The sequence below is a fragment of the Furipterus horrens genome, unplaced genomic scaffold (genome assembly GCF_987537825.1).
Source record: "Furipterus horrens unplaced genomic scaffold, mFurHor1.1.pri manual_scaffold_13, whole genome shotgun sequence".
Taxonomy (NCBI): Eukaryota; Metazoa; Chordata; class Mammalia; order Chiroptera; family Furipteridae; genus Furipterus; species Furipterus horrens.
The window spans coordinates 54,987,441-55,014,664 of NW_028327183.1; the positions used below are offsets into that span (position 1 = coordinate 54,987,441).

Sequence of the window (27,224 nt, forward strand, 5' to 3'; positions counted from 1 at the left end):
GTTGGGTTACAGTCCACTCTCTGAGTTTCACTTCAAACCTGAATGTACTCATTCAAACTGATGGCATTTCTGAAGAAACTATTATCCGGTGAAGACACAGGGCTCAATGGGTGCAGAGGACATTTTTAGGAATGATTTCAGATTTATCTGTCCTAATCAGGATGCTGTTTTTCAAAACAGGGAGGGCCCTACTTGTATGCATGTATTCAGTTCTCTGGAACATACCCTGTGCTGTGAACTGAAGAGAAGTCTACGTCAACGGATGTGCCTAATAGAAATAAGGAAGCATGTAGACTCACACATGGGAAAGTGAACCAGAGCACGAAGGTGCAGATCCAAAGAAGACACAGATGTAGCCTCACGCCATTGAAGTGAGAAGAGAAGGGAATCATTGAAAGAAAATCAGTAATGGTGGGAGGCCCCGTCCACACTTCAATAGCACCAGAGTCTCTACAGGCAACTCATGAGACGTATTTCATCATGTCAACGACTTGCACTGCTCTTGAAATTATGAATGGTCCATTAACTCACTATATGTTCTAGCTATTTTTGAGAACTTCCTGCTCAACAAGATTTATTTTCAAGAATCTACCTCATTGAATGGTGGACCTTTTGTCTTCTGTGTTCACGTCCCGGCTGCATTGTGGGCCCTCCTCTCGCTGTCCTGAGCCTAAAACAGCAGCACCCCGAGGACTAGCAGGACCAGACCAGCCACGCCCATGCGGATGAGGTTCTCCACCGTGTAGTCCTGGCGGTGGGAGGCTAGAGATTGTGGGTAAAGAGGTCTCAGGGGTCAGGGCAGACAATGTCACCCCATGATCCTGGACATGCACCCAGGGCACGTGGCTTCCCTTGACAGAACCTGACCCTCTGCCCCAGCCCCGTCACTGAGGGTTTTCCCTGTTCCCCATTCCTGGTACCTGAGCTGTTGTGTGATGGGCTGATAGTGTAGGCTGCTCCTGAGAACACAAAGAAGTGGGGTCATGGACTGATGATGTCACTCAATCCAAGTGTCCTCAAACTCTCCCACTTATGGGGACGTCACAGCTTCAGCCCTGGTGAACCTGTCCTCTGTGCTGCAAGAATTCTGTCTGCTTCCAGGGGTTCTCTGAGTCTCCCTGTACCTTGTGAGTTTACACTCGGCTCCTGACGCACTTTGGAACATAATTGGCTCCCCTGGAGAATTCAGGGTTGCTGAGAAATATGGTCTCTCATTACAGAAAATAATACATTCCTGTTACCTGTCTGCTCCCTGCGGGGTACTTAGCCATCCAAGAGAACTCTTCTGGAGATGGGAGCTTATATTACTCAACATTGAGGACCCAGAATCCACGGATTGGCCTCAGATATAAATACATACATATATGTAGTATTTGAACAATTCCTGAGCTATGAGTGTAGACAATTTTATAAATAAAATCTCAAAAGGTATCTGAAGTCAAAAAGTCTCTTGAAGCATCGTCTATAAACACTTCATATTAATGAAGGTTAATTTTCATAATGAATGGATAAATTTCACATAATCACAAAAAATAGGAGTAAAAATTTGACTTTTTGATGTCAGAAAGGTTTAGAACTTAAATTTATAAGTGCAAGTGTTGCTTGAGTTTTCTCAGTAAAAGAGCAGTAACAGATAGGAGGGCAGACAAGGCAGAGAGCACACGAGTTTCACACCGAGTCTGGGCAGCCACCCCCTGTCCTCATGAGCTGGGCACGGTCCCTCCGAGTCTCAGGTGAGCTGGGGGGCTACAGGGCTGGGCCCCTGGTCAGAGATTCTGCCTCTCTCTGGGAGGGTGTCCCGTGGGGGTCAGGACCCAGGGCTCAGACGCTGAGGTGGGGACGGCAGCAGGTGAGTGGAGGGGTCTGTCTGCTCTGCTCAGTCTGACCACGTTTCTCCTCACTTCACACTCATCTCACTCCGCCCTCCCTGCTCTGTCTCCTGCTGAGATTCAGACATGGAGTCTGGAGCGGGAGGCCCTGTCTCCTCCTACCCTCCCATGGGCAGGACCTCCTCCGAGGGACCTCCTTCACTTCTCATTGATTTCTGCCCCCGATTCTCCAAGGACAGAGCCCTGAGCTGACTGAGCACAGAAAGAACAGGGTCACGGGCCTCACCTGAGACCAGGAGCTCAAGGGAATCACTGGGCTGTGACCACACCTGGGGGGTGTTTCTGTAACAGCCGTAGCATCTGAACGTCCACCTGTGATTGGGGGTCACGGGGCCCATGGGGAACAGGGCCTGCATCTGCCCACTGAGCTGTGGATGTGAGTCCAGGGTCCAGGAGAGCCTGTCCTCTCCTTCCATAGTCAGAATGAACCTGCCAAATACCTGCCATGAGCCACACTGGAGGGTCACATTCCCCCCTGAGGTCACGACAGGACTGGGCAGGGCTGAGAGGCTGGGTTTGCTGTACAATCCTAGGAGAGGAGGAGGCAGAGAGTTAAATGGGGCTCACATCTCCCTCATGTCCCCCAGGGCTGGGCTGTGAGGGGGAGACGCCCTGAGAGCATCCCCTTCCTGAGGGCAGAGCCTGAGGCTGGGACCCCTGAGTGTCCTCTCACCTGTCACCACCAGCTCCAGGGGGTCACTGGGCTCTGACCAGCCAGCAGGGCTGTAGTAGTAACAGTGATAGCTCCCTGCAGTGTCCCGTGTCATGTATGTGATGGAGAACTTGGCCTTGTCCCTGGAATCCAGTGCCTTCTGTCTCTTTCAGGGTCCTGGGCTTCTCTCTTTGTCCACATGGTACTCCTCAGCCTCTGAGGTTCCCTGACACCAGATGGTCACGGGACTCCTCCAGGGGATCACAGAGCCTGGCTCAGCCCAGAGGGTGGGTTTGGGGAGGGCCCCTGGAAGGAATCAGGGGCTGGGTCAGAAGTCATTTTCCAACCCCAGTGTCCAGCTGTCAGCCCTGAACATCTCAGATGTTTCTCATCCATCAGCCCAGACCTGCAGTTCTCCACCCCCAATGTCTGAGAATGTGGTGCCTTGTCCCAGTGAGGAGAGGGACCTGGGACACCTGGGGAGACTCACCTGCTTGCACTGGGGTCCGCAGGCCCACGCTCAGCCCTGGAAGAGAGGCGCTGTGAGAGACCTGCCCTGAATCCTGAGCGGGACCCCCTTCCCTGTGAGCCCCCGAGTCCTGGGTCCTGGCAGAGGAGGACTCCCCCCCGTCACGTCTCACCCAGGCAGAGCAGAGCCGTGAGGGTGGGGGCCATGCTGTCCCTCCTCTGTGAGCCCCGCTGTGCAGAAGGAAGAGGCCCCGGTGTCCTCAGGGTAGACAGACGCACAGGGTGTGGCCACTGGGAGGCTGGTCCTCCCTGTCATGGAAGCGTCACGTCAGCAGCCTCTCAGGAAGGGGAACAGGGTCTCCCCAGGAGCCTGGCCCTTATTCCCATGATGGAGCCAGAAACAGAACCCCAAGCTTCCTGGGATTCCCCTTTCAGGTGAGGTGACCCGGGGCCCGTCCTTCCAGGTTAGACCCTCCTCCACAGGGACCCGCCCCCTCAGCTGTCCATCAGCATCTGCCTTTGGGTCCTCCCCGTGGACAGTGGTCACCCGGGCCTGCAGGTGCTTCAGGAAGACGTGGTCCCTGTGCCTGCAGAGCTCAGACCACAGAGACACGTCTCCCTCTCGCTGTGCAGGCAGGTCCAGTGTCACCGTGACCATGAGCACCAAGGGCACATGCAGGGAAGGAGGGGAAGGAAAAGCGCCCCTCCCCTGGCCCCAGAGTGTGGCTTCTTCCTATAACAACCCCAAAGCAACTTCTCCTTTTTCCTTAGCAACCGCGCCCACCCGGCCTTCACGGGTACCAGCCTGTGAGTGTGATTCCTGCCCCTCAGGGCCCCTCTTTCCTGCTTAAAGCCTCCTGCTCATGCTGTGGTCCTGCCATCAGCTTAGGGGACACTTATTTGGGTTAGAGTTCTGATTTTGACCTAAAGCAGATGTTTATTTAAATGCTCATCACAAATCCCCAAGTGATCTGTGGGGTAATGTTCTGTCCCTGCCTCAGTTTCCTCACCTGGATTCTGATGTCACCAGCCGCACCCTCAGTGGCTGTGGGTCAGTGTGCTGGGTGCACGGGAGGGAGACATATGTTTCCAGTCCAGGTACGGATGGGGGACTCCATTGTTGGAAAATTTTAGTTTCAGGTAACAGCTAATAGGCTTAGTAATCAATGTCTGTAAAAAGCTGTTGTTTCAGGAACTGGAGGTGTGACCCGCCCTGACTCAGGAGACCATAAGCGGTCCCACCTTTGAGTCTCAGGACTGCAGGCAATCAGGACGGTATCTGAGCCCTTGTGCTCCAGGGTGAGGTGACCACCGCCCAGGACACAGAGGAAAGATGCTGCAGCTTCTATCTGACCAACCTTTTCTCTGAATTCTAAATTCCTTACCTACACTTTCTTTTCCTTATTAAAAGGGTTTGTTTATAATGGAATTTAAGACAGTCTGTTAGGGCACAAACCCACTCTCTTCTCAGATCGCTGACCATCTGAGTAAAGCGCCCATAAAGATACAATCCCTGTCTCTTGCTTATTGAGGCTGGCAGGTGACAGGCCGCTTGAACCCGGTTCTTCTGGTTTCAGTTTTAAAAGCTGTGGGCACAGACAGGAGCAGGAAAGAGAAATGAAAGTTGCCCCATAATGCTGAAGCTGGTAGCCACCTGTGACCAGGAATATCCACGGGTCACAGGGAGGAGCATCCCCTGTGTGGACAGAGCGGGACCCCAGGTCCCCACAGGAGGGGAGGGTCAGGGCGCAGCTGAAGGCTGGAAGTGTGGCCCCTGCCCCCTGTGTCTGTACAGGCACTGGGAGAGCTGCGCGCACGGGCCCGTATTCATGGTCAGCAGGGAGCAGTCTCCCCTGGGTGGCCTGAAACACAGTGAGTCCATGTGTCAGCCATAGGTGTGCGCCCTGTGTATGCATGTGAGGCTCCCATTGGACCAGTCGTGATGGGCAGAGCACTGAGCAGATGCTGAGTCTGAGAGAGAGGACGCCATGGGGCCTGGGTGCTGCCTCAGCCCTCGTCAGCCTGACTCCTGGGACAGCCCAAGAGAAGTCTGTGGGAGACCAGGCGTCTGAGGGGAAAGATGTCCATCAGGGGTGGACAGTAGAGAAATCCTCATAATGACAGCTGTCTACTGAAATGGGGGCATCGCATGCAGGAAAGAGAGTCACCAGAAAAATATGAAAGCAATTTATTGTCAGTTTAAATGTCTGAAAAAGAAAAGGAGGATTCAGATTTTGAGCTAAGAATGTGAATTGTTTTGTTAGATGAATATGATGAGTTAGAAATCTGACCAATGAAGAGCCCCACAGAGTAGACACATTGAGTCAACTCTTCCCATCAAGGATGAGACACAGCTGGAGGTCCAATTACGGACGCGGAGAGCAGCATAGAGGGAATTTCCTGCAGCCAGCGCAGGGAGCCCAGAGGTGGGCAATGACGGTACCTGGGGACTAGAATGACGAGGGTGAACGTCATATCTGTGGTGTCACAAGGAAAGAAGTGAGGATGATGGTTAGTAACAGCATGAGAGATAAATAATACATTTTACAGACATGAGGAAGACCAACTAAGTGATAAAAGGCATGTATTTAAAAATAGAATCTCCTTGCTGGTGTGGCTCCATGGATTGAGTCCTGGCCTGCAAACCAAAGTGTTGCCAGTTCAATTCCCAGTCAGGGCACTTGCTTGGGTTGCGGGCCAGGTCCTCAGTTGAGGGGAGTGCAAGAGGCAAGCAATCGATGTATCTCTTGCACACGGATGTTTCCCTCCCTCTCTTTCTCACTTCCTTCCCTTCTCTCTAAAAGTAAATGCAATCCTTTAAAAAAGCCCTAACACAATATTCTATGGGAAACGCAGATTACAGTAATGACAAGCTCACCGGGACCAGACTCCCTCAGAGCAGAGACAATACCGGACGCAGTGGAGAAGTACCTTCCAGGAGCAGGTGGTTAGTGAAGGTTTTATACTGAGTCTCATTATCTTTGTCAGCCCAGCTTCTGAGTCCCCCACTCCTGGGATTCCTGGGGATTGTTGCTCCGAAGTTGTGTGGAGGGGGTTTTGTGTATTTCTGTTTTTTCAAAAGTTTCTCCTTTGGAACCAACTCCTCAGTCTCAAATGTGGGCTGAAATACGCCCCTGCCTCAGAGCATCTGCACAGTGAGCCCAGTCCGGCGCTGCGACTGTTCCTGCCCGCACCTGCTGCCCATGGCAGAGAGCCGGTGAGCCACAGAGGAACCCGCGGCCCCTGGTAAGCCTGGTCCTGCCTGGTCCTGCCTGGTCCTGGGGCAGCAGCCCAGCCTCCTCCGGCTTGGGCCGCACTCACTTACCGGGGGCTCCAAGCCTCCCCAGCCCAATCAACTCTGAAAACACCACCTCCTGAGGCCAGCAGGGTCCCCATTCAACACTCATTCAAAAACATGTATATTTTGAGTATTTCCAGGGAAGTTTTAGCTGTTTAAAGACCCACAATTAGAAGGAAAATATACATTGATGTCCTTGCTCTCAGTGGTCTGGAGAGGATACTGTCCTAAAAGTTGCAGATAAATTAAATTGTAAAGAAATTACAGTGATCCCTCCCTTATCATGGGTATTATGTTCTAGACCCTCTGCGATAGGTGCAAATCCACGAAGTAGGAACCTTACATTTATATTAGTATTTATATATATTTTAAGGCTTTATAAACCCTTCCCACACACTTATAATCCATTCCCAGTCCCTTATTAACCTTTCCCATTTTCTTATTAACCTTTTCCATTCTTTTATAAACACTGCTTATGTTCTTAAGCATTCTACACTCTTAAACCCATGTAACTTTAACAACATACGTATACAGTACTGTAAAACTTTATATGGGTACTCACCAGTGAAGTATACTACGACTTGAATGATGAAGATGATGAATTAGCTGGGCAGTACTGATGATGATGAAGGTGATGATGATGAGATAAATGTATTGCAGAGCAAAGAAGAGCATCACAGCTCTTCTAAAGGCACCACTTCATCAGGCGCTTCTTCAGGTGGCGCAGAAGTATCTTCAGGCTCGTCCACAACTTCTACTTCCGCTAAAGGCATAGGCGTAACCGAGCCCTTCATTCGAGTGATGAACATAGTTATGGGGAGTTGCTGGCGCTGCTTCTTCTTCTGATTGAGAATGTTTTTGTAAACTGACATGGCACCGTCGATTGAATTTGCAAACTGCAACGAACGAACCATATGGGGGTCCCATTCTTCAGCCACTCGTTGAAGTTCTTTGGCCATTCTGACCATGGTTGCAAGACAATCAAGTGTTAGGCCAACCTCCTCCTTTTCTTCAACCCATTGTTCATCTTGTTCCTCATCCTCTTCTTCACCTGCTGACTTAGTCAGCTCCTCCAGGTCTTCGTCCGTCAACGGTTGAGAGTGCACATTGATCAGGGTACTTACATCTTCAGTAGTCACGTCACTGAAGCCCTCTCCTCCCAGTATTTTTGCCAGCTTCACAGCCTCATCCACTGCAGAGTGATGTATCCAACAGGAGAGAATCCCTTGTAATCACGGACCACTTCAGTCACAATTTTGTCCAGTTGGCATTCAAAGTCTTACTCTTCATCTCCTTTATGGCCTTTTGAATATTTTGGAGACACGATGCAATTGTGTACTCATGCCAGTACGCCTTTAGCGAGGAGTCTTCATCCGAGTCCATAGCTTCAGTGAGGTTTCGCAGGGCGTTTCGGGTGTAGAGCACCTTAAAAGTGCGAATAACGCCTTGATCCATTGGCTGAATGAGCGATGTGGTGTTCGGTGTGGCAAGAAGTCTATCTGGATGCCATCATACGTCAGGCCGACAGCATGGCCTCCAGCATTGCCCATTATCAGAAGCACTTTGAAATCAAAGCCTTTCTCTGCCAGATAAACCTTAACCTCCGGGATAAAACATTGATGAAACCAGTCAGTCGTGAGGAGTTTTGTGATCCAAGGCTTAGGGTTGTGCATCGGTACACAGGCAACACATTCTTATTTTTGTTTTTTAGGGCCCTTGGGTTCTTGGACTTATAACTAAGCCCTGACTTAATCATAATGCCCAGAGCATTCCCACACGTGATTAAAGTTACCCTATCTTTTTGGGCCTTGAAACCAGGGGCTTTTGCTTCTTCCTTCATAATGAAAGTGCGAGACAGCATCCGTTTCCAGAATAAGCCCGTTTCATCCATGTTGAAAACTTGTTCAGGCTTACAGCCTCCTTCCCCAATGATGTCTTTGAACGTGCTGTTCACGTACTCCTCAGCTCCGGCTTTATCCACAGAGGCAGCCTCTCTGTGCAGAGAAATGCTCTTGAGTCCAAAGCGTTTCTGAAGTTTGTCAAACCAGCCCTTGCTGGCACTGAATGGGGTCAGTCTGGTTGGAGAAGCACTTGAAGGTCCTGCTTCAGCGTCGTCGTCATCATCCTCTTCTTCATTCTCCATCACCATCGTGACCATCGCTTTTTGCTGCTAAATGATCATACAGTTGCTTGGCCTTCGTCCAGATGGTGCTCGTATCCAGCGAGATATTCTTTTTTCTGCAGTCATTTATCCACACAGCTAATGCAGACTCCATCTTCACAATGATCTTATTGTGGGAAGTAACCTCCCTCTTTGCTGTTGAAAGTCAGTGATATCACAGACCTGATATTCTTCTTGTCCTTCTTTATATAGCAAACCGTAGACTCGTTGATCCCAACAGATGCATAGCATCTCCCTTCCTTCAACATGTCGAGAAGTTCCACCTTCTCTTTTATGGTAAGCATCTTCCTCTGGCGCTTGGGTTCACTGCCAGAATCCTTAGAAGATGCAGAACGTTTGGGTGGCATCATAGGGCTTGCAATAAATTCAGTCTTTAAGGAAAATTTCACAAAACACAACACCGCAGAGCAAAACTACGCACAGTGATTGGAGCTATGAGTGAAGTGAGCAAGGCGAGATGCAGAACGTATGCGCACAGTGCGGGATAGCAGACAGACTGATGCTACGCTTACTGAGCCAATCAGCGCCCAGGATACACAAGACAATGCTCTGGTCGGGCGCCTTACATCAGTCACCCAATCGTGTGCCATGTACAGTCTCACTTAGGCAATGAACTCGAGCGTACATCTCGTTTTCAGCGTAATGTATGTGTTCGTCTGCAAAAAAAAAAATACATACTGTAAACAGTGTGCAGTATTTTATTTCGATTTAATATTCTTTTAATGTTAGAATCATGTTTTATATTTTTAATATATTTTTTGAAAAATTTTAGACAAAAATCATTAAAATCATAAATCCTACACATATAAATATGTAAACAGTACCACAAAATCCCACAATATAGTGAAAAATCCGCAATAAATAATTAAATATAATATTTTTTAAAATCCCATGATACAGTCAGGCCACGATAAGTGAACCGCGATATAGAAAGAGACGAATGTACATGCCTATTCTGTAACCGGTGCATTATCTCATGGGAGCACCACAATCACTTTGTGGAATTATATTTACTTTTTAAAATAATATTTTATTTATTTATTTTTATGGCAAAGGAAATGAAGGGAGAGAAAGATCAATGTGTGGTTTTCCCCAAAGGTAGACCTGGTCGGCAACCCTGGCATATGCCCTGACTGGAAATCAAACGGTCGACCCTCAGGTTCACAGGCCAGCGCTCAGTTCCCTGAGCCACACCAGCCAGGGCTAGTATTTATTTCAAAGAGAGAAAGAAACTTTGCCTAAGAAAGGAAATGTGACTTGGTCACATTAAACATGCCAACCTGTGACACTCTTAGGTAGACCTGACGGCTCAAACTCCCAGTTTGCTGCCCTTCCCACTGATGTCTGTCTCCTGGGAGTTACATCAGCTGTGAGACAGTGGAGCTGTGGGAGCTAACGGTTTATGTGAAGGCGCATTCACCAGCAAGGGGACTCAGGGAAGGGAGGGTGAGGGGTCTCCCCTACTGACGGGTCTCTAAGGCCCTCTGCTGGGCCAGTGGGTGCTCAATCTCTCCTGGCCTCGTCTGGCTCTTCGTGAGGGACAGACACTCATTTGGGTGAACTATTGCCTCTGTCCCACAGAGTGTTCTAGGCTTCCTGTGAGAATGTCTCACTGTGAGAATGAGGCTCTGTGGTGACTCCTATGTGCCCTCTGATGGCCACAGGGAGAAGGCTTCATGCTGGAAGACAGGTGCCTTTCTTTCAAATCATTTTTTAATGGTTATTCTATTACAGTTGTCTCAATTTTTTCCCCTTTGCCCTCCTCCGCCCAGCCCTCCCCCTGCTCCCACAGCCAATCACCACCCGGTTGCCCATGTCTGTGGGTCATTCCTACATGTTCTTTGTCTAGGCCCTTCCCCTTCTTTCCACCATTATCCCCCTGACCCCTCCCTGCTGGTCACTGTCGGTCTGTTCCTTGTTTCCATGCCTCTGGTTCTGTTTCACTCATTTGTTTTGTTCACTAGGTTCCTGTATTAGGTGAGATCATATGGTATTTGTCTTTCACCGCCTGGCTTATTTCCATCAACATAATGCTCTCCAGGTCCATCCGTGCTGTCGTGAAGGGTAAGAGTTCCTTCTTTCTGTCTGCTGCGTAGTACTCCACTGTGTAAATGTACCACAGTTTTTTTAATCCACTCACCACTGATGGGCACTTAGGCTGCTTCCGGCACTTGGCTATTGTAAGTATTGCTGCCATGACCATAGTGGTGCATAGGTTCTTCTGAATTTGGTGTTTCAGGATTTTTAGGGTATATTCCCAGCAGCAGAATCACTGGGTCGAAAGGTAGTCCTATTTTTAGTTTTCTCGGGAAATTTCACACTGTTTTCCACAGTGGCTGCACCAGTGTGCATTCCCACCAGCAGCACACTAGGGTTCCCTTTTCTCCACATCCTCACCAGCACTTGTTTGTTGATTTCTTGATGATGGTCAGTCTGACAGGTGTGAGCTGGTATCTCATTGTGGTTTTAATTTGCATCTCTCTGATGGCTAGTGATGTTGAGCCTCTTTCAAATGCCTATGAGCCCTCTGTATGTCCTTGGAGAAGTGTTTGTTCTTTGTCCATTTTTTAATTGGATTGTTTGTCTTCCTGGTGTTGAGTTGTATAAGTTTTTTATTTATTTTGAGATCAAACATTTGTCCAATGTATCACTGACAAATATGTTTTCCCATATGGTTGGTTCATCAGAGAAGGAAAACTCTGATTCCAAAAAACCTCCGCTGCCTTGCGGCATACCTCTTCAGGGGAAAGGCTAAGGGAGTAAACCCCGACAGAAAATCCGGAGCCGGAGTCCCTAAGGCGGTTTGACGTTGTAGTCAACACCGGCAACTCCTGCGGCGCACCTGAAGCCAAGCTGTATTGACTCTGTCTTTCCCCTTGGATCCTTCAGCTGCGAAGAGAGGGGGGGGTCTGCTGCATGGGCAACAGCTGGCCCTCCATATCACCCTGCCCAGGCTTTGTAGCTTCACTAGAGAGGACACTCCAGTGTCATCGCAAGATGTCGACTCAACACGGGAGGAGACAGATACCGGTTATAAGCTCATCCGATTGGCGAAGGAAACGAGCGCCAGGGGTCTCCTCTGACGGTGGGAGAGGTCATCGCAACTCACTGGACAGCTACCGCCCGCCTCAAGCTGGGCAGCCCCCAGCCAATTAGGTGCCGTCTCGCCATGGCTCTCCTGCCCCACTGGGTGCGTGGGGATCAGAGAGGCGTCTCTCGAAAAGTGGGCCACAAAACACTCGCATCAGGCAATTCCAAGCAAAAAACAAGAAAGAAGCCTCCAGCTCTTCGCCTCCCTAGCTGGAACATCAGGACCATGTGTCCCGGACTTACTGCAGACCTTCCGTGGATCAATGATGCCAGGAAAACTGCCGTCATCGACAGGGAACTGGCACGACTAAACATCGACATTGCGGCTCTACAGGAGACCCGGTTGGACGACAACGGAACTATCAGAGAAACCAACTACACCTTCTACTGGCAAGGGAAGTCTCCGGACCAACCAAGACAGCACGGTGTTGGGTTCGCTGTGAAGAACACGCTTGTTAACTCCATAGAGCCACCCACAGGAGGCACAGAGAGATTACTTACCCTCCGATTGTCAACAACTTTCGGCCCAGTCAGCATTCTTAGCGCGTACGCCGCAACCCTCTGCGCCACCACCGAAGAGAAAGAACAGTTCTACCATGCACTGGACGAAGCGTTATCCAAGATCCCCAGAAGTAACGCTCTTTATCTCCTTGGAGACTTCAACGCAAGAGTAGGAGCCGACCACATGGCCTGGCCCACCTGCCTCGGAAACTTTGGGAGAGGAAAGATCAATGAGAATGGTCAGCGACTGCTTGAGGTTTCGTGTCATCACGGCCTGTGCGTGACAAACACATTCTTCAAGTGCAAAGAGATCCACCAGGTGTCATGGAGGCACCCCCGCTCCCGCCACTGGCACCAGCTTGACCTCGTCATCACCAGAAGAACGGATATTGGCAGCACCCTCCTCACCCGCAGCTACCACAGTGCAGACTGCGACACGGACCATGCCCTCATGGTAAGCAAGGTGCGCATAACGTCGAAGAGGTTGCACCACTCCAAGATGAAGGGTCGCCCACGCGTCAACACCAGTTGTGCCAGCAACCCAGTTAAGACCCAGCAATTCATCAACAGGATGGAAGATGAACTCGGCGAGGGAATGGCGGCAGATGACATTATCGAATCCAATTGGTCACGTCTCCGCGACGCCATATACAACTCCGCCATTATTGCTTACGGGAAGAAAGAGCGGAAGAACGCTGACTGTTACGAGGCTCACTGGGAAGAAATGGAACCCGTGATCGAGGCTAAGAGGAAGGCCCTACTGGCTTACAAGGCCACGCCCACTCCCAGTACACTTCAAGCTCTACGGGCTGCCAGGAACAAAGTCCAGAAGACCGCCCGCCACTGTGCCAACACCTATTGGCTAAACCTGTGCAGAAGCATTCAGGAAGCCGCCAATATAGGCAACGCATGAGGAATGTATGAGGGTATCAAGAAGGCAACAGGCCCAATCCCCTCCAAGATCGCCCCCCTTAAGTCCAAGACAGGTGAGGTCATCACTGACCAGGAACAGCAAATGCGGCGGTGGACCGAGCACTACCTCGAGCTGTACGCAACGAAGAACACCGTAACAGACACTGCTCTTAACGCCATCCCAGACCTACCAGTCATGGAGGAGCTAGACACCCCACCTACTGCGGCAGAGCTCGGCAAAGCCATCGACCGCCTCGCTTGCGGGAAAGCACCAAGAAGCGACGGAATCCCTCCAGAAATCCTAAAGAGCGGGAAACCAGTCCTGCTACAGCCGCTCCACCATCTACTCTGTCTCTGCTGGAAGGAGGGTTACATCCCCCAGGATATGAGAGACGCCAACATTATCACCATGTACAAGAACAAAGGAGACCGCAGCGACTGCAACAACTACCAGGGCATCTCTCTTCTCAGCGTCGTCGGCAAAGTATTCGCCCGGGTCGCTCTTGCCCGCCTGCAGACCCTTGCTTCCCGCGTCTACCCAGAGTCCCAGTGTGGCTTCAGAGCTGGCCGATCAACAGTGGACATGATCTTCTCCCTACGCCAGCTGCAGGAGAAGTGTCACGAGCAGCATAAACCACTCTACCTCGCCTTTATCGACCTCACGAAGGCGTTTGATCTGGTCAGTCGAAGCGGACTCTTCAGCTTGCTATGGAAGATTGGCTGTCCACCACATCTGCTTGCTGTGGTCATGTCCTTTCACGACAACATGCAGAGCACGGTGTCCTACAACGGCGCAACCTCTGAGGCCTTCCCAGTCAGCAGCGGAGTAAAGCAGGGCTGTGTCCTCGCGCCTACGCTGTTCGGAATCTTCTTCTCCATGCTCCTCCAATACGCCTTTAAGGACTGCAGCGAGGGTGTCTTCATTCACACCAGATCCGATGGCAAGCTCTATAACCTGGCCCGTCTACGAGCCAAGACCAAAGTCAAAGAGGTGCTCATCCGTGAGATGCTCTTCGCCAACGACGCAGCCTTGACATCACACTCCGAAGAGGGACTCCAGCAGCTAGTCACTTGCCTTTCCCACGCATGCAAGGAGTTCGGACTAGCCATCAGCCTGACGAAGACGAACGTTATGGCTCAAGGCATGGGGACTTCCCCATGCATCACCATCGACGGATACACCCTGGAGGTTGTCAACGACTTCACTTACCTCGGGTCCACCATCTCGAGCTCTCTGTCAGTTGACTTGGAGGTCAACCGGAGAATCGCCAGGGCAGCCACAGTTATGGCCAAACTGAACCGGCGAGTGTGGAACAATTCCAGCCTCACTGAGAAAACCAGACTGCGCATCTACCAAGCCTGCGTGCTCAGCACTCTCCTCTATGGCAGCGAGACGTGGACCACCTACGCAAGGCACGAAAGGAAACTCAACAGCTTCCACATGAGGTGCCTGCGACACGTCCTGCATGTCGCCTGGCAGGATAAGGTTCCCAACACCGAGGTGCTGAAGCGAGCCAACATGAGCAGTTTGCATGCAGTTCTTAGTGAGAGACGCCTCAGGTGACTCGGCCATGTCAAAAGAATGGATGCAGGCCGTATTCCCAAAGACCTCCTCTACGGCGAGCTAGCAGAAGGCCAGAGGATGACAGGGCGCCCAAAACTGTGGTTCAAAGACATCTGCAAAAAGGACATGACACAATGCTCCATCAATCTCAACACATGGGAAGTTCGAGCAGACGACCGCCTAGCCTGGAGGCTCGCGGTCAGGCAAGGTACGTCACGTGCAGAGGCTGCGCGCAACGAGGAGGCGGTCCAGGAAAGATCGAGGTGGAAGCAGCGTCAACAGCAGCAACAACAGCCATCTACCTTCACCTGTAACAAGTGCGGCAGGGATTGTCACTCCCGAGTCGGACTGCACAGCCATTCTCGGCGGTGCAGATAGACTCTCAAGAAGCTACGCCATCGTCTCTCGAGACGGACGGCTGCCGCCGCCGCCGACAATGACGACGACGACGACGACGGTTCTCTTCATTTTGCTGATGTTTTCACTAGCCGTACAGAAGATTTTTAGTTTTATGTAGGTCTGTGTGTTTATATTTTTTCCTTGCCCTAGAAGACATATTGGCAAAAATATTGCTATGAAAGATGTCTGAGATTTTGCTACCTATATTTTTTTTTTAGGATTTTTATGATTTTGCAACTTAAAATTTATTCTTTTGTCCATTTTGAGTTTATTCTGGTGTATGGTAAAAGGTGGTGATCTAGTTTTATTTTTTTAAGTATATTTTATTATGTTGTTACAGTAGTCCCAATTTCTTTTACCTTAGCTCCTCTCTTCCTAGTACCCACCTTCCCTCCAGCAATCTCAGCACCCTTCGTTCATATCCGTGGTTCGTGCTATAAGTGCTTTGGCTTCACCCTTTCCTATGTTATTCTTAACTTCCTCCTGTCTATTTTGTACCAACCAGTTATGCTTCTTAATCCCTGCACCATTTCCCAATTGCTCCCTCTTCCCCCTCCCAGCTAATAACCCTCCAAATGATCCCCACACCTATGACTCTGTTCCTTTTCTGGTTGTTTGCTTAGTTTGTTTATTTTTTATTGTTTAGATTCAATTGTTCATAGCTCATGAGTTTGTGGTAATTTTAATGTTCGTAGTGTTGATCTTTTTTTTCTTAAATAAGTCCCTTTAACATTTCATATAATATTGCCTTGGTGATGATGAACGCCTTTAGCTTTACCATGTCTGGGAAGCACTTCATCTGCCCTTCCATTCTAAATGATAGCTTTGCTGGATTGAGTAATCCTGGTTGTAGGTAGGTCCTTGCTCTTCATCACATTGAATATTTCTTGCCAGTCCCTTCTTGCCTGCAAACTGTCTTTTGAGAACTCAGCTGATAGTCTTATGGGAACTCCTTTGTAGGTAACTCTCTGCTCTTCTCTGGCTGCTTTTAAGATTCTCTCTTTATCTTGAACCTTTGTCATTTTAATTATGATGTGTCTTGGTGTGGTCCTCTTTGGGTCTAGCTTCTTTAGGATTCTGTGCTTCCTGGACTTGTATGTCTACTTCCTTCACCAAATTTGGAAGTTTTTCTTCATTATTTTTTCACATAAGCTTTGGATATCTTGCTCTTCTTCTTCCCCTTCTGGCACCCCTATTCGTCGGATTTGGCATGTTTAAAGTTGTCCCAGAGGTTCCTAAGCCTCTACTCATATATTTAAATTCTTCTTTCCTCATTCTGTACTGGTTGACTGTGTTTTTCTTCCTTAAGTTCCAAATAATTGATTTGAACCTCAGTTTCATTCCCTTCACCATTGGTTTTGTGTGGATTTTTCTTCCTTTCATTTAGCATAGCCTTCACTTCTTCCCTTATGCGTTTGCCATACTTAAGCATATCTGTCAAGCCTGTGAGCATTTTTATCACCAGTGTTTTGAACTCTACATCTGTTAGGCTGGCTATATCCTCATTTGTTAGGTTGGCCATCTCCTCATCGCTTTGTTCTCCCACTGAAACCTCGATCCGTTCCCCTTTTGGGCCATACTTCTCTGTCTCCTCATCTTCACCGGTTCCTGCGTTTGTTTGCCTCTGTGTCTTAGGTAGAACTGTCGCACCTGTTATGTTGTAAGGGGCGGAGCCTTAGGGATTCGTCAGTTCAGGGCGACCCATTTCACCACATTCTGGCGCTGTATGTGGGGGAGGGGCCTGAGAGGGAACAGTGCCGCTTGCCCAGCACTCTCCCCTTTTCCAGGTACTTCTCCCATTTCCATATGGGCCTGGCGCCCCTCTAGCTCTTGTTTTGGTTGCTGTTCCCGGAGTGGGTGGGACTGTTGACATTCTAGGACTCTGGGAGCCCTTTAAATAAGCGGACTCTGCTGAGAGACTGGAAGTTTCTTACTCCGCCCCAACCCTGACTGGTTTGCACAGTCAGAAGCAATGAAGCTTTATTGTCCCTGGCGCTGGAACCAGAATCTGTGTGATCTGGTCTGGTGCTGGGAGTGTTCCCCAGGTGTCTCTCTCAACTCTTTAAAATGTTTGACTGTGCTTTCTGCTGGCCTGCTGCTGCCACTGCATCCACTGCATCCACTGCTGCTGCTGCTGCCGCCACCAGCACGACACCATGTCCTTTCTTCCCAGCTCCACTCCTCCTGACTGTCTGAGTGAGTACTTCTTCTACACATCTTTGTTTGTTGGACTTCCACATAGCTGGATTTTCTGAAACTTCTGGTTGCCTCTAGTTTTGAGGTAGTTGTGTTCCTTCTTAGTTGTGTCTCTTTAGGCCTCCATCCTCGCCAGAAGTATAGTTTCATTTTTTTTGCACGTCCCTGTCCAGATATTGCAACACCATTTGTTGAAGAGGCTATTTTTACTCCATTTTATGCTCCTGCACCCTTTGTCAAGTGTTAATTGACCATGAAAACCTAGGTTTATTTCGGAGCTCTCTATTCTGTTCCATTGATCTATGTGTCTGTTCTTATGCCAGTACCAGACTGTTTTGATTACTGTGACCTTGTAATATAGTTTGATATTAGGTATTGTGATCTCTCCTACATTGTTCTTCTTTCTCAAGAAGAACAATTTTTGCTCCATATAATTTTTGAAATATTTGGTCTAGATCTGTGGAATATGCCACTGGGACAAGTGTCTTTCAAGACCAAGGGCCTTCCCCACACAAGGCTCCTACTTGAGCTTCAGGTCACTGTCTCCAGCCACCTCCTGTGTATTTTCCACCTACATTCAGTTTCCCCCTTAGATGTGATGTTCAGTGTAGCCTTTGTACTTGTCCCTTTATCAGACTCAGAAAGTCCCCTTCCATTTCTGTTGTGCTGAGAGTTTCTTTAATTTTGCCAAATGCCTTCACTTTGTCATATATTTGTTCACTGTGTGTGCATGCATTTATTTCTCAACATTTAATTCTGTTCCTTTGGTGTATGTGTCTTTTTTTATTTTTGCCACTACTATATTGTTTTAGTTACTATAGCTCTGTACTATAGTTTGATATCAGGCAGTGTGCTACTTCCAGCTTTGTCCTTTTTTTTCAAGACTTCATTGGCTTTTCAGGGTCTTTTGTGGTTTTGTATGAATTTCAGTATTGTCTTTTGTACTTTGGTGAAATATATCATTAAAATTTACATAGGGATTGCATTGAATTTGCATGTAGATCTCATCATGCATTGTAGACATTCTATCTCATTTTATTTTATTTTTAAAAAATAATTTGTTTCTTTTTAGAGAGGGGAAGAGAGGGAGAAATACAGAGAGAGACATATCAATATGTGGTTGCCTCTCGGGAATCCCCAGCTAGAAACTTGGCCTGCAACCAGGCATGTGCCCTGACTGGGAATCAAACCAGTGACCCTTTGGTCTGCAGACTGGCACTCAGTCCACTGAGGCACACCAGCAAGGCCTCAATGTGAACATTTTATTTAATTCTTCCATACTGAACACGAGGCATGTTTTCACTTATTTTTTTCAATTTATCCCATTTAAGCTTACAGTTTTTGAAGCTCAGACCCTTCACCTCCTTGATTATATTCATTTTTAACAATTTTATTATTTTTGATGCTACTGTAAATGGAATCTTTTCATTTCATTTTCTGATATCTCATGGTTCCTCTATAGATATGCAGTTGATTTCTGTATGATTACTTTGTATGCTGCAACTTTACTGAATTTGTTCATTATTCTAACAATGTTTGGGTGGAGTTTTTAGGATTTTTATATTTAAGATTATATCATCTGCAGACAGTTTTATTTTTTTCTTTCATTGTAATTTGGCTGTGTTTTATTTCTTTTTTCTTTTCTTTCTTTTTTTTCTGTCTTACTGTTCTACGTAGGACTTTTAGTATAAGTTGTATCAGAGTTTTAAGAGTAGGCATCCTTACCTTGTCCCTGATCTCAGAAGAAAACCTTTCAGCTTTCCACTGCTGAGCATGATGTTAACTCTGGGCTTGCCCCATGGGACCCTTATTTTGTAAAGGTGTGTTCTTTCTACTCCCGACTCTGTTGACAGTGCTTACTATGAAAGAATGGTGTATTTTCTCAAATGCTTTCTCTACATCTATTGAAACAACCATATGTTTTATATCACTTACTTTATTATTGTGGTGAAAAATCTTATTGATTTGCGTATGTTGAAATGTTCTTTCATATTTCTGGGACCCTGTGTTAAAGCCCACTGGATTATGGTGTCTAAAACTGTATAAAACTTTACATCTATATTCAATAAGAATATTGGCCTGTGGTTTTTCTCGATCTGTTCTTTGGTCGATGCCGTCTATACCACTGATCATTCATTGACTTCTTCAGCCCCAGAATTTATGGTTTTATTTTACGATTTGTGTCTCGTTGTTAAAGCTGCAATTTGGCCCATATAATGGTTTCCTGACTTTATTGATTCATCTTTCATGTCTTTGTCTTGTAGCTCATTGGGTTTCTTTTGGGTCATCTACAGGGTAAATTGCAGATCTCCGTGTCTTTGGGATCAGATGTTGGGGGAGAGGGCGGCAGTAACTATGATCTTTGGTGTTGTTATGTTTTTGATTCTTTACATCCTTCGGAATTTTGTGCTCCCTTTATGTGTCTGAAGTGGCAGTCACGTCCTCCAAGCGTGACTAGCTGCCTTCAGATGTCGGATCCTTTTTGTTGGTCCTGCTTAGGTTCCAGGGCTTCTCCGACCTTGGATGGAGACCCCGGGTTGTACTTCTGGCTCCCTCTTGTGGCAGGACCTCTAAATTGTATGTCTTGTGTCAAGTTTCAATATGTCTGGCCGCTTATTGGTAAACTCCGTTGTTTTAAAATTTTGTCATTTAAAAAAATACGTCATACCACAGGTCCCAGCCACCCATGTTTGGGGCCACGTCTAAGGTCCAGCTGACCCAAGTCTACTGTCAGGCCTTGTCCTTGCTGTCTTGAGGGCATCAGAGGCATCTTGGGGCCTCAGGGGACCGCTGGAAGGGGGGCTGGACAGCGAGTGCGCTGCCGGCGCTCTGGGCCGGGCGAGCTTCGGGCGGGCTGCTCCCGGGCCCTGCAGGCCGGCAGGGGCAGGGCTGAGAGCTGGGCTGGGTGCGGGACGGTGGCCAGGCTGCAGGGCGGCGAATCGCTGGCGCGGAGCTGCGGGCGCCAGAGCTCCGGAGCAGTTACAGGGAAATCGGGGGTGGTGGCGCGCGAGCTTGGACAGGTGGTCGCTGCGGGTGAAGCGCTTCTGCCCCGTGTGCGTCCGGTGGTGGCGGGCCAGCTCGTCAGAGCGCGCGAAGCTCTTGTCGCAGGCGAGCCTCTCGCAGGCCCAGGGGCGCTCAGCTGTGCGTGTTCGCTGGGGCGGTTGGAGGTGTCAGCACTTGCAGTAGCCTTGGCGCAGCCTGGGAAGGACTCGGTGGCTCGCGTTAGTGGCAGCGGCGCGGGCACAGGACCTGGGCAGGTGCGCTAGGACTGGGACCAGAGGGAGGGAAGGGAAGGGGCGGGTGAGGATGGCGAGGTGTCTCCTGTGGACTCAGGGGCCTGCCACCCATGTCGGCCTGGATGCTGGCAGCCAGCAGGTGTGGCGGGGTAGTGGCTTCGTGCTGACAGGAGAGCCCGTGCACATCCAGGCTGGTGTCGGGCTGGCGTAGCACATGGGCGGGAAGTAATCTGGACGGTTCTCTACTGACGACTGACGACCGTTTGGAGAGGCTGCGCGGCTGGGACTCGGTGGAGCTGATGGAGGGGGAGACAGGCGGGGAGGTCCGGGCAGAGGGAGGTGGCCACACCTCCCGCCCTCAGGAAGCATTCACACCCGGGAATTAGGGAAAAGCCACAATTCAGGGCTTCAGGGGATGGGGAACCCCAAACGGTGTTTTCTCAGAGCAGGTGCCTAAACACACCACCTGACCGTCATTTCCAACAAGTGCTCTCCATGATAATCACGGCATTTCTGGAAGAACATTACCAGGTGCGTTGAATGACCAACATTCATGGTTGGGGCCCACGGCTGGGTTTCCGGCCAAGTCCCCGCCCGAGGCGGCTGGGGGCGGGCAGAGCCGACAAATCAGTTTCTCTGCACATCGACGTTTCTCTCTTTCTCTCCCTCTCCCCTCCCCTCCCTATAAAAATAATCAAATGCAAAAAAGTCACAGGTTTCAACTGCACAGCTCTATAAACATCATCCGTAATTGCACCGTGTTCCTCTTCCAGAGTCAAATCTCCTTTCCTCACCTGCTCCCATTCACCTGGTAACCGTCATACTGTCGTATGCGTCTATAAGTCCAAACTATTCTTGGTATTTATCCATTTATTCAGATTTATTCACATTTAAAACAGATTTGGTGTCTGACCAAAGAGACGCACACTCGGCGAATGTGATGCATAAAAGCGAGAAAAGTGCCTTCCCTGAAAGTGGACCAGAGATGGAGGTTGAGCACAGGTGTGGATTCGAACCTGTGATCTGGGCTCTAGCCCCGCGCCATGGGGTTGAGAACAGAGGGGCCAGTCAAGGAAAACCAAGAGCAGAGTGAAGGACAGCGACCCCGTTGAACTATGGGGAGGCCTCTGTCTGTCCACCAGCCCCACCTCTCCCTGCACCAGAGCCATGCCCACCCCCTCGCCATTCTCAGCAGGTTCCCAAGATCGCCCACGTCTCCAGGCTTTTCCAAGGCTCTACCTCCCTGGATGGTGCGTTTGTTGTCTTCTGTGTTTACGTCCTGGCCGCGTCGTCGGGGCTTCCCTGACTGTGCCAGGCCTGAAGCAGCAGCGCCCCCAGGACCACGAGGACCAAGCCAGCCACGCCCATGCGGATGAGGTTCCCCACTGTGTAGTCTTGGGTGTTTGAGGCTGGAGATGGAGGACAAGAGGTCACAGAGGTCAGGGTCGTGTTGAAGCACCCAGGACCTCTGGATGTCTCTCCCAGTCACCCGACTGCCATTGACTGGACTGGACCCCGTGGCCTCAGCGCCCTAACAGGGAATCACACCTCACTCACCAGTCTTGGAGCCTGGCTGGTTCTGTGATGGCCCCAGGGTATCCACTGCTCCTGAGAAACAAACACACGCAGGGCGTGGGTGAGGAGATGTGGGAACACTGAAGCCTTCTGTGATCTCCAGTGAGTCTCTGTATCTAGTACTGCCCTTCACTTCCCCTGAGATGGCCATTTTTGGGGTCTTGTCTGCATCTAATTAGGATACAAAGGTGACCTTTTGGGCCTTCATGTTTTCTTGTGATGAGGAGCATGAAGTTCCTCGACCTCAGCTAGCTCCCTGGGTCTCGGATTAGGATTATATAGTTTCATATCACTTTTCTTTCTTTTTTTATCAATCTCTTCTTTAGAAAAGAAATTATGGGATATATACAATACATTGTGTAATGTTTCTGAGATCAAGGATTATCACAATTGCCAGACCTGATTATTTATTGAGTTTTGTAGTCTAGATTGATTGTAGTAAGATTGATAAGAAACAAGCAGAAGAGATAAATGATGGGATAAAATGTTTAGATAAACACCTGGATAAAGATACAGATATGTATTGATATAAGACAGACTCTGATAATGTGAGAACTGAAATTGCAGGAAAGACAGGGAACTCTGGGAGGGGAAGGGGCACTTGTATGAGTCCTTATAGGAGGTGTTTTAGAAAATGACCTGATTCAGCTGACAACCTGGTGCTCATTGAAACTAAGCAGAAATCCTGCCGTCTCTCCATGCCCACGTATGACATTAGTCACCGGTGGAGACAGGACATGCTCAGAGTGAACTCGTGTTGTTTCTCCCACAAGGGTTCACTGGAACCAAAGTTCTCAAGTGATAGAGCTTTTCCAAATTAAGGATAAGATTCTCCTTTGATAGATGAGAGACCCAAGTTGCAGATATGATAGGATTTCATCAGTGAAATACGTCTCAAGGATACTGAGCCAACTCCACTTCAGCTTAGACTCCCAGTGGATCCTGAATCACCCTGACCCAGAACCAAAGGCCCCCTTTACTCTGTCTTCCTCTGTGGGCCTCAGTGCACAGGTGCCAGGATGACGCAGGACCCTGGAATCAGCACCATGGACAGAGGCAGGCATGGCGCCCACTCTTTTCCCTACACCGGAGCTGGGCATCTTTCCTTTCATGTATTCCGTCTTGCACTGACCACACAGGACCCAGTGACCTCAGCGCTACTTGAGACATGCGGTCCCATCCTTAAGTCTCCACCTTTATCCCCAGCACTTTAGGAAACAAGCCCTTCTGTAAACACTTGATTAGTTGAAATATTCACTGAGAAACTAGAAAAAGCCTGGTGGAGTCCGTCTGTCTGCTGGGCTAAGAAGACACTGCTACCCAACAGCTATGAAGTTGGTCCACATGAGTGAGCGTCTGTAGACCCCAAATGAGCATGAGACATGAACCAATGGAAGATGCGGGGCTGTGCCTGCCTCTCCCTGTCCCATAAAGTCCCATTTCTCTTCCTCGAAGGTTGGTTTTTCATGATCCTTAGTTTCTTCCCTGCAGTACGCAGCACAGTCGGGACCACAGGTTGCCCACTGAACCTCAGTGCTTGTCCTCCAGGCTCACTCCCTAAGCTTCCTGCCTGTGGTTCAGGTCCCAAAAGGCCAGTGTCACTGAAGCCCCATGATCCCCAGGACTCCACTGAGCACACTGCCTAGATCAGTTATTTAAGGTCCAGGACAGAGAGAGGGATGAGCATGAGTGCCCTCACCTGAGACCTTGAGATGCAGAGGGCCACTGGGGTGTGACCACCCATAGGCAAAGGAGCTGAAAGAAGTATAGCACCTGTAGGTCCCCGCATGCGAGGTGCGCACGGGACCCACAGGGAAGATGGCTTGGCCCTTCCACCCCTTGTCATAGGTCATGGATTCCATGTGTTGGGGCTGGTCAGCTGCTCCCTCCTTCACCAGGTGGAAGTGCTGACCGAACATGGAGCTACATGAGAGGGACACATTCTGTCCTGAGGCCACCGCAGGGCTTGGCTGGGCTGAGAGGGAGGGTGCGTCATACATTCCTGAGAGAGAAGGAAGGAACTGTGTTAAATGTGGGGCCATCACCCCACCTTCCCCAGGTGTGTGCTGTGAGGAGTGAGGTCCCCCTGAGCCGCACTCTGATCTTCTTTGCTTGGGAGGAGGGGACTTGGTTCCACCCTCTCACCTGTCACCACCAACACCAGGGTGTCACTCCGCTCAGACCAGCCACTGGAGCTGTGATAGGCACACTGATATCTCCCTGCATTGTAGGTGCTCATGGATTCAATGGGGAACCTGGTCTTATTGCTGGGGTCCTGTGGGTTCCCTGTCGCCCTGGGTATGGAGTACGGCTCTTTATACAGAGTGTAGGCATCCACCTGCAGAGGCCCCTGGCACCAGATGGTCACAGGGCTCCCCTTGCTGACCATGGGGCCTGGGTCAGCCCAGATGGAGGGCTTGGGGAGGACTCCTGGAAAGGAAGAGACATGAAGTGTCAGGGGTGTCCTTGTCCCCTCAGTTTCCCCAGCTGTCACTCTGAGGCCCCTCCCAGACTGGTCCCCATCAGCCCAGACCCACTGTGTGCCCCCAGTTGCCCAGTGGTGACTTGGGAATGAAGCAGCAGGTTTGGGGGAGGACTCACCAGCCTGGACGTGGTCCCACGGGCCCCGACACAGCCCTGGAAGAGAGTCGGGTGAGACTGTCCTTGAACCCACACACATGAGCTCCAGAACTGGGCTTGTTACAGAGCAGCCTCCCCCAGATTCCCCACAGCCCCTGGCTTGGGGATGTGGGAGGGAGATTCTGAAGCTTTACAAGGACTTGGCGCATCTGTGGCTGGTAGCTGGGTTCTCAGTTCTGCCAATGGCGGTGGCACCAGGAGATGGGAGGGGCTTTGAGCATAGAATGGTGATGAAGAAGCAGCTTTCTGGGGCTTGAAAAAATTCTCGAGTAGCCAGGACTGGTCAACACCCTGACAGCGTCACAGGCCACAGTCAGGGGTTTAAAATGAGGCGGCAGCCATTAAGAGAGGGCCACAGAGTTGATAGGAAACAGAGAGCAGGAGCCACGTGGCTGAAGGAAGGGCAGGACCAGGATGAATGGAAGGCGGCAGCCTGTCGGTGCGCGGGGCCACGCGGTGAGAAAACGCTGCAGAGGCGCTGCAGCAGCCCGACGTGAGGCCTGCGTGTAGGAAAGGCGGAGCCATGGTGGGGAGCGGGGCAGCTGTGTAGGAGAGCCGGTTTGCTGCGGGAGGGGGCCTGCGGCCAGGGCCGGTGAGAAAGCAGGCGGCTGCTGCTGTGACTGTGCCACTCCAGCGACTCAGAAGCCACCAAGGACTCTGCCTTGTCGACCTGGACTCTCTCTGGGCTCCTGGAACTCGGGACATGCGGGGAGGACATTTGCAGGACTTGTGCCTTTCCTGGGCTTCACCATGACCCAGTGCACCACAGCTCAGGCTTTCCTGGACTGTTATACAGAGGGTCGTCGTTAAAGAGCGGGATCCCCAACGATTCCCCGCAACCCATGGTTTGGCGGTGGGGATGGGATTCCGTGGAGCACAGCTATTTTCCTGAGATATACCTTGTTTCTTAACATGTAAATAGCTATGGCCATTCCACACGCCAAAGAGATGAGAGGGGCTATGACCATCGAATGGTGATGAAGTGATTATGGGGCCTGCGCAAAATTCTACAAGTGGCCACGACTGGTCGCCACACACGGACTGGTCACAGGCCACAGTCAGGCGTTTGAAAATAAGGCAACACCAGTAAACGGGAACACCACGTGGTTTGTTATGAGGTAAAAAGAAAGCCAAGTGGCTTCAAAGGGAACAGAAGCAGCTCACCAGCTGGTCTTAAGGTTGGGCACATAAGAAGATGCTACATGGTTCTGGATTAAGACCTGAAAAACCTCGCAACAGACAAAACCTCCCCAATCAGGCAGAAAAGGATGGGAGCTGAGAAAGCTGAACTGAGTCTGGAAAATACAAAGCCACAGACTTCTATTCTCCTAGAGGGAAATGGTACCTCTGACTTTTCTGATCTGAAACTAGCCTGGTTTAGCAGAGGGAGGCAGAACTATGTGTTTGTGGGTGTTTTAAAGAACATAAGACTTAAGAGTGGAAATCCACCATTAATCTAAATTCGTACAACATTTAAATAAGAAAATCCTTTCCTTTCACCAAACTGGTATAGCGTGTTACGCTTTTTGATGGCGGGCTATCTGCCCAACATAACTGATGAGCCCGTGGCTTCTGTTTCATGTTGACATCGTACCCCAGATCCTGAAGGAGAGAGCTGACAGATAAGGGGTGGGGAACTTGTGGGTGTATTTCTGGCTTATAGCCTGTTGAGGAGCAAGGGAAGTCCTGGGTCTCATGGGAGAAAAGGGTTCTGAGCTCAAATGCTCACAGCTGCCCACCCCCAGGTTGAAACCTTGTAAATAAAGACCTGTTCTCATCAACACTGATTGTTGGGTCTTACACCAGGGTGCCATGTGAATGAACCCCATTTTCCTCAGGAACTGTCTGGGCCTCTGAGTGCTGAGCCAGTATCTCTTCTCCTCAGAATTACTGCCTCCAGTGAGCCTCCTGAGTCATGGACCTGGGAGGGGAGGGGACCCATCCTTCTCTTTTCCCCAAAACTCACCAAAGCAGAGAACAGCAATGAGGGTCGGGGTCATGGCGCTGTCTCCCAGGGTTTCCAGTGTTGCAGATGGCGTATGAAGTCCACAGAGCCCCTCAGGACAGAAGGACACAATATGTGTGACAAGGTCCTGGCTCCGTGGAACAAGTCACAGTTTCCTCCTCAGCTGCAATCTATTCAAGGTGACAGTAGATTCTGGGAGCTTTCAGATCAGATCTGAGTCTCAGCAGACTCCACAGGCTCTGTCTCTACCTCATGGGAAACCCAAATCCAGAGCGTGACACCTGTCCTGGGACAAGAGGGGAGAGGGCACAAGGTGGGACTCCAGGAGCAGCCCAATTTCTGTTGCAGCCCTGACTCTGCCTTTTGTAGAATCCGTGTGCCCGTGGGCATTTCAGTTCCCTTTCCTGAGACAACGTAAATGAAAATTTCTTCCGACCTTTCTCATTCCCACAACCAACCAACATCTGCTGAGCAGTTGCCTGTCCAGGCATGAAGTTCACAGGGCGAGGTGCCCGCCTCCTCCCCTGGACACACGCAGTGCTGATCAGTGACTCAGACAGCTCAGTGTGTAGGCAGTGGGTGATGTGGTGCCATTTTGGTCATTTGTTGAGGAGAAAACCAGAGGACTGACGTGATCAGAGGGCGTCTGTCACCTT

General features: G+C 49.9%; 1 protein-coding gene across 1 annotated transcript; it reads right to left on the bottom strand.

The window, feature by feature from the left end:
- Positions 1–625: 625 nt before the first annotated feature.
- LOC149995419 (uncharacterized) lies at positions 626–26,623 on the bottom strand. Its single transcript, XM_090259215.1, is given in 12 exon segments — positions 626–762; positions 2,116–2,418; positions 2,563–2,847; positions 3,032–3,268; positions 19,880–20,290; positions 20,496–20,683; positions 21,664–21,796; positions 21,945–21,995; positions 23,662–23,964; positions 24,108–24,392; positions 24,564–24,599; positions 26,569–26,623. Coding segments are annotated over 12 exon segments (2,403 nt in total). The 5' UTR covers positions 26,603–26,623.
- Between the last annotated feature and the right edge of the window lie 601 nt (positions 26,624–27,224).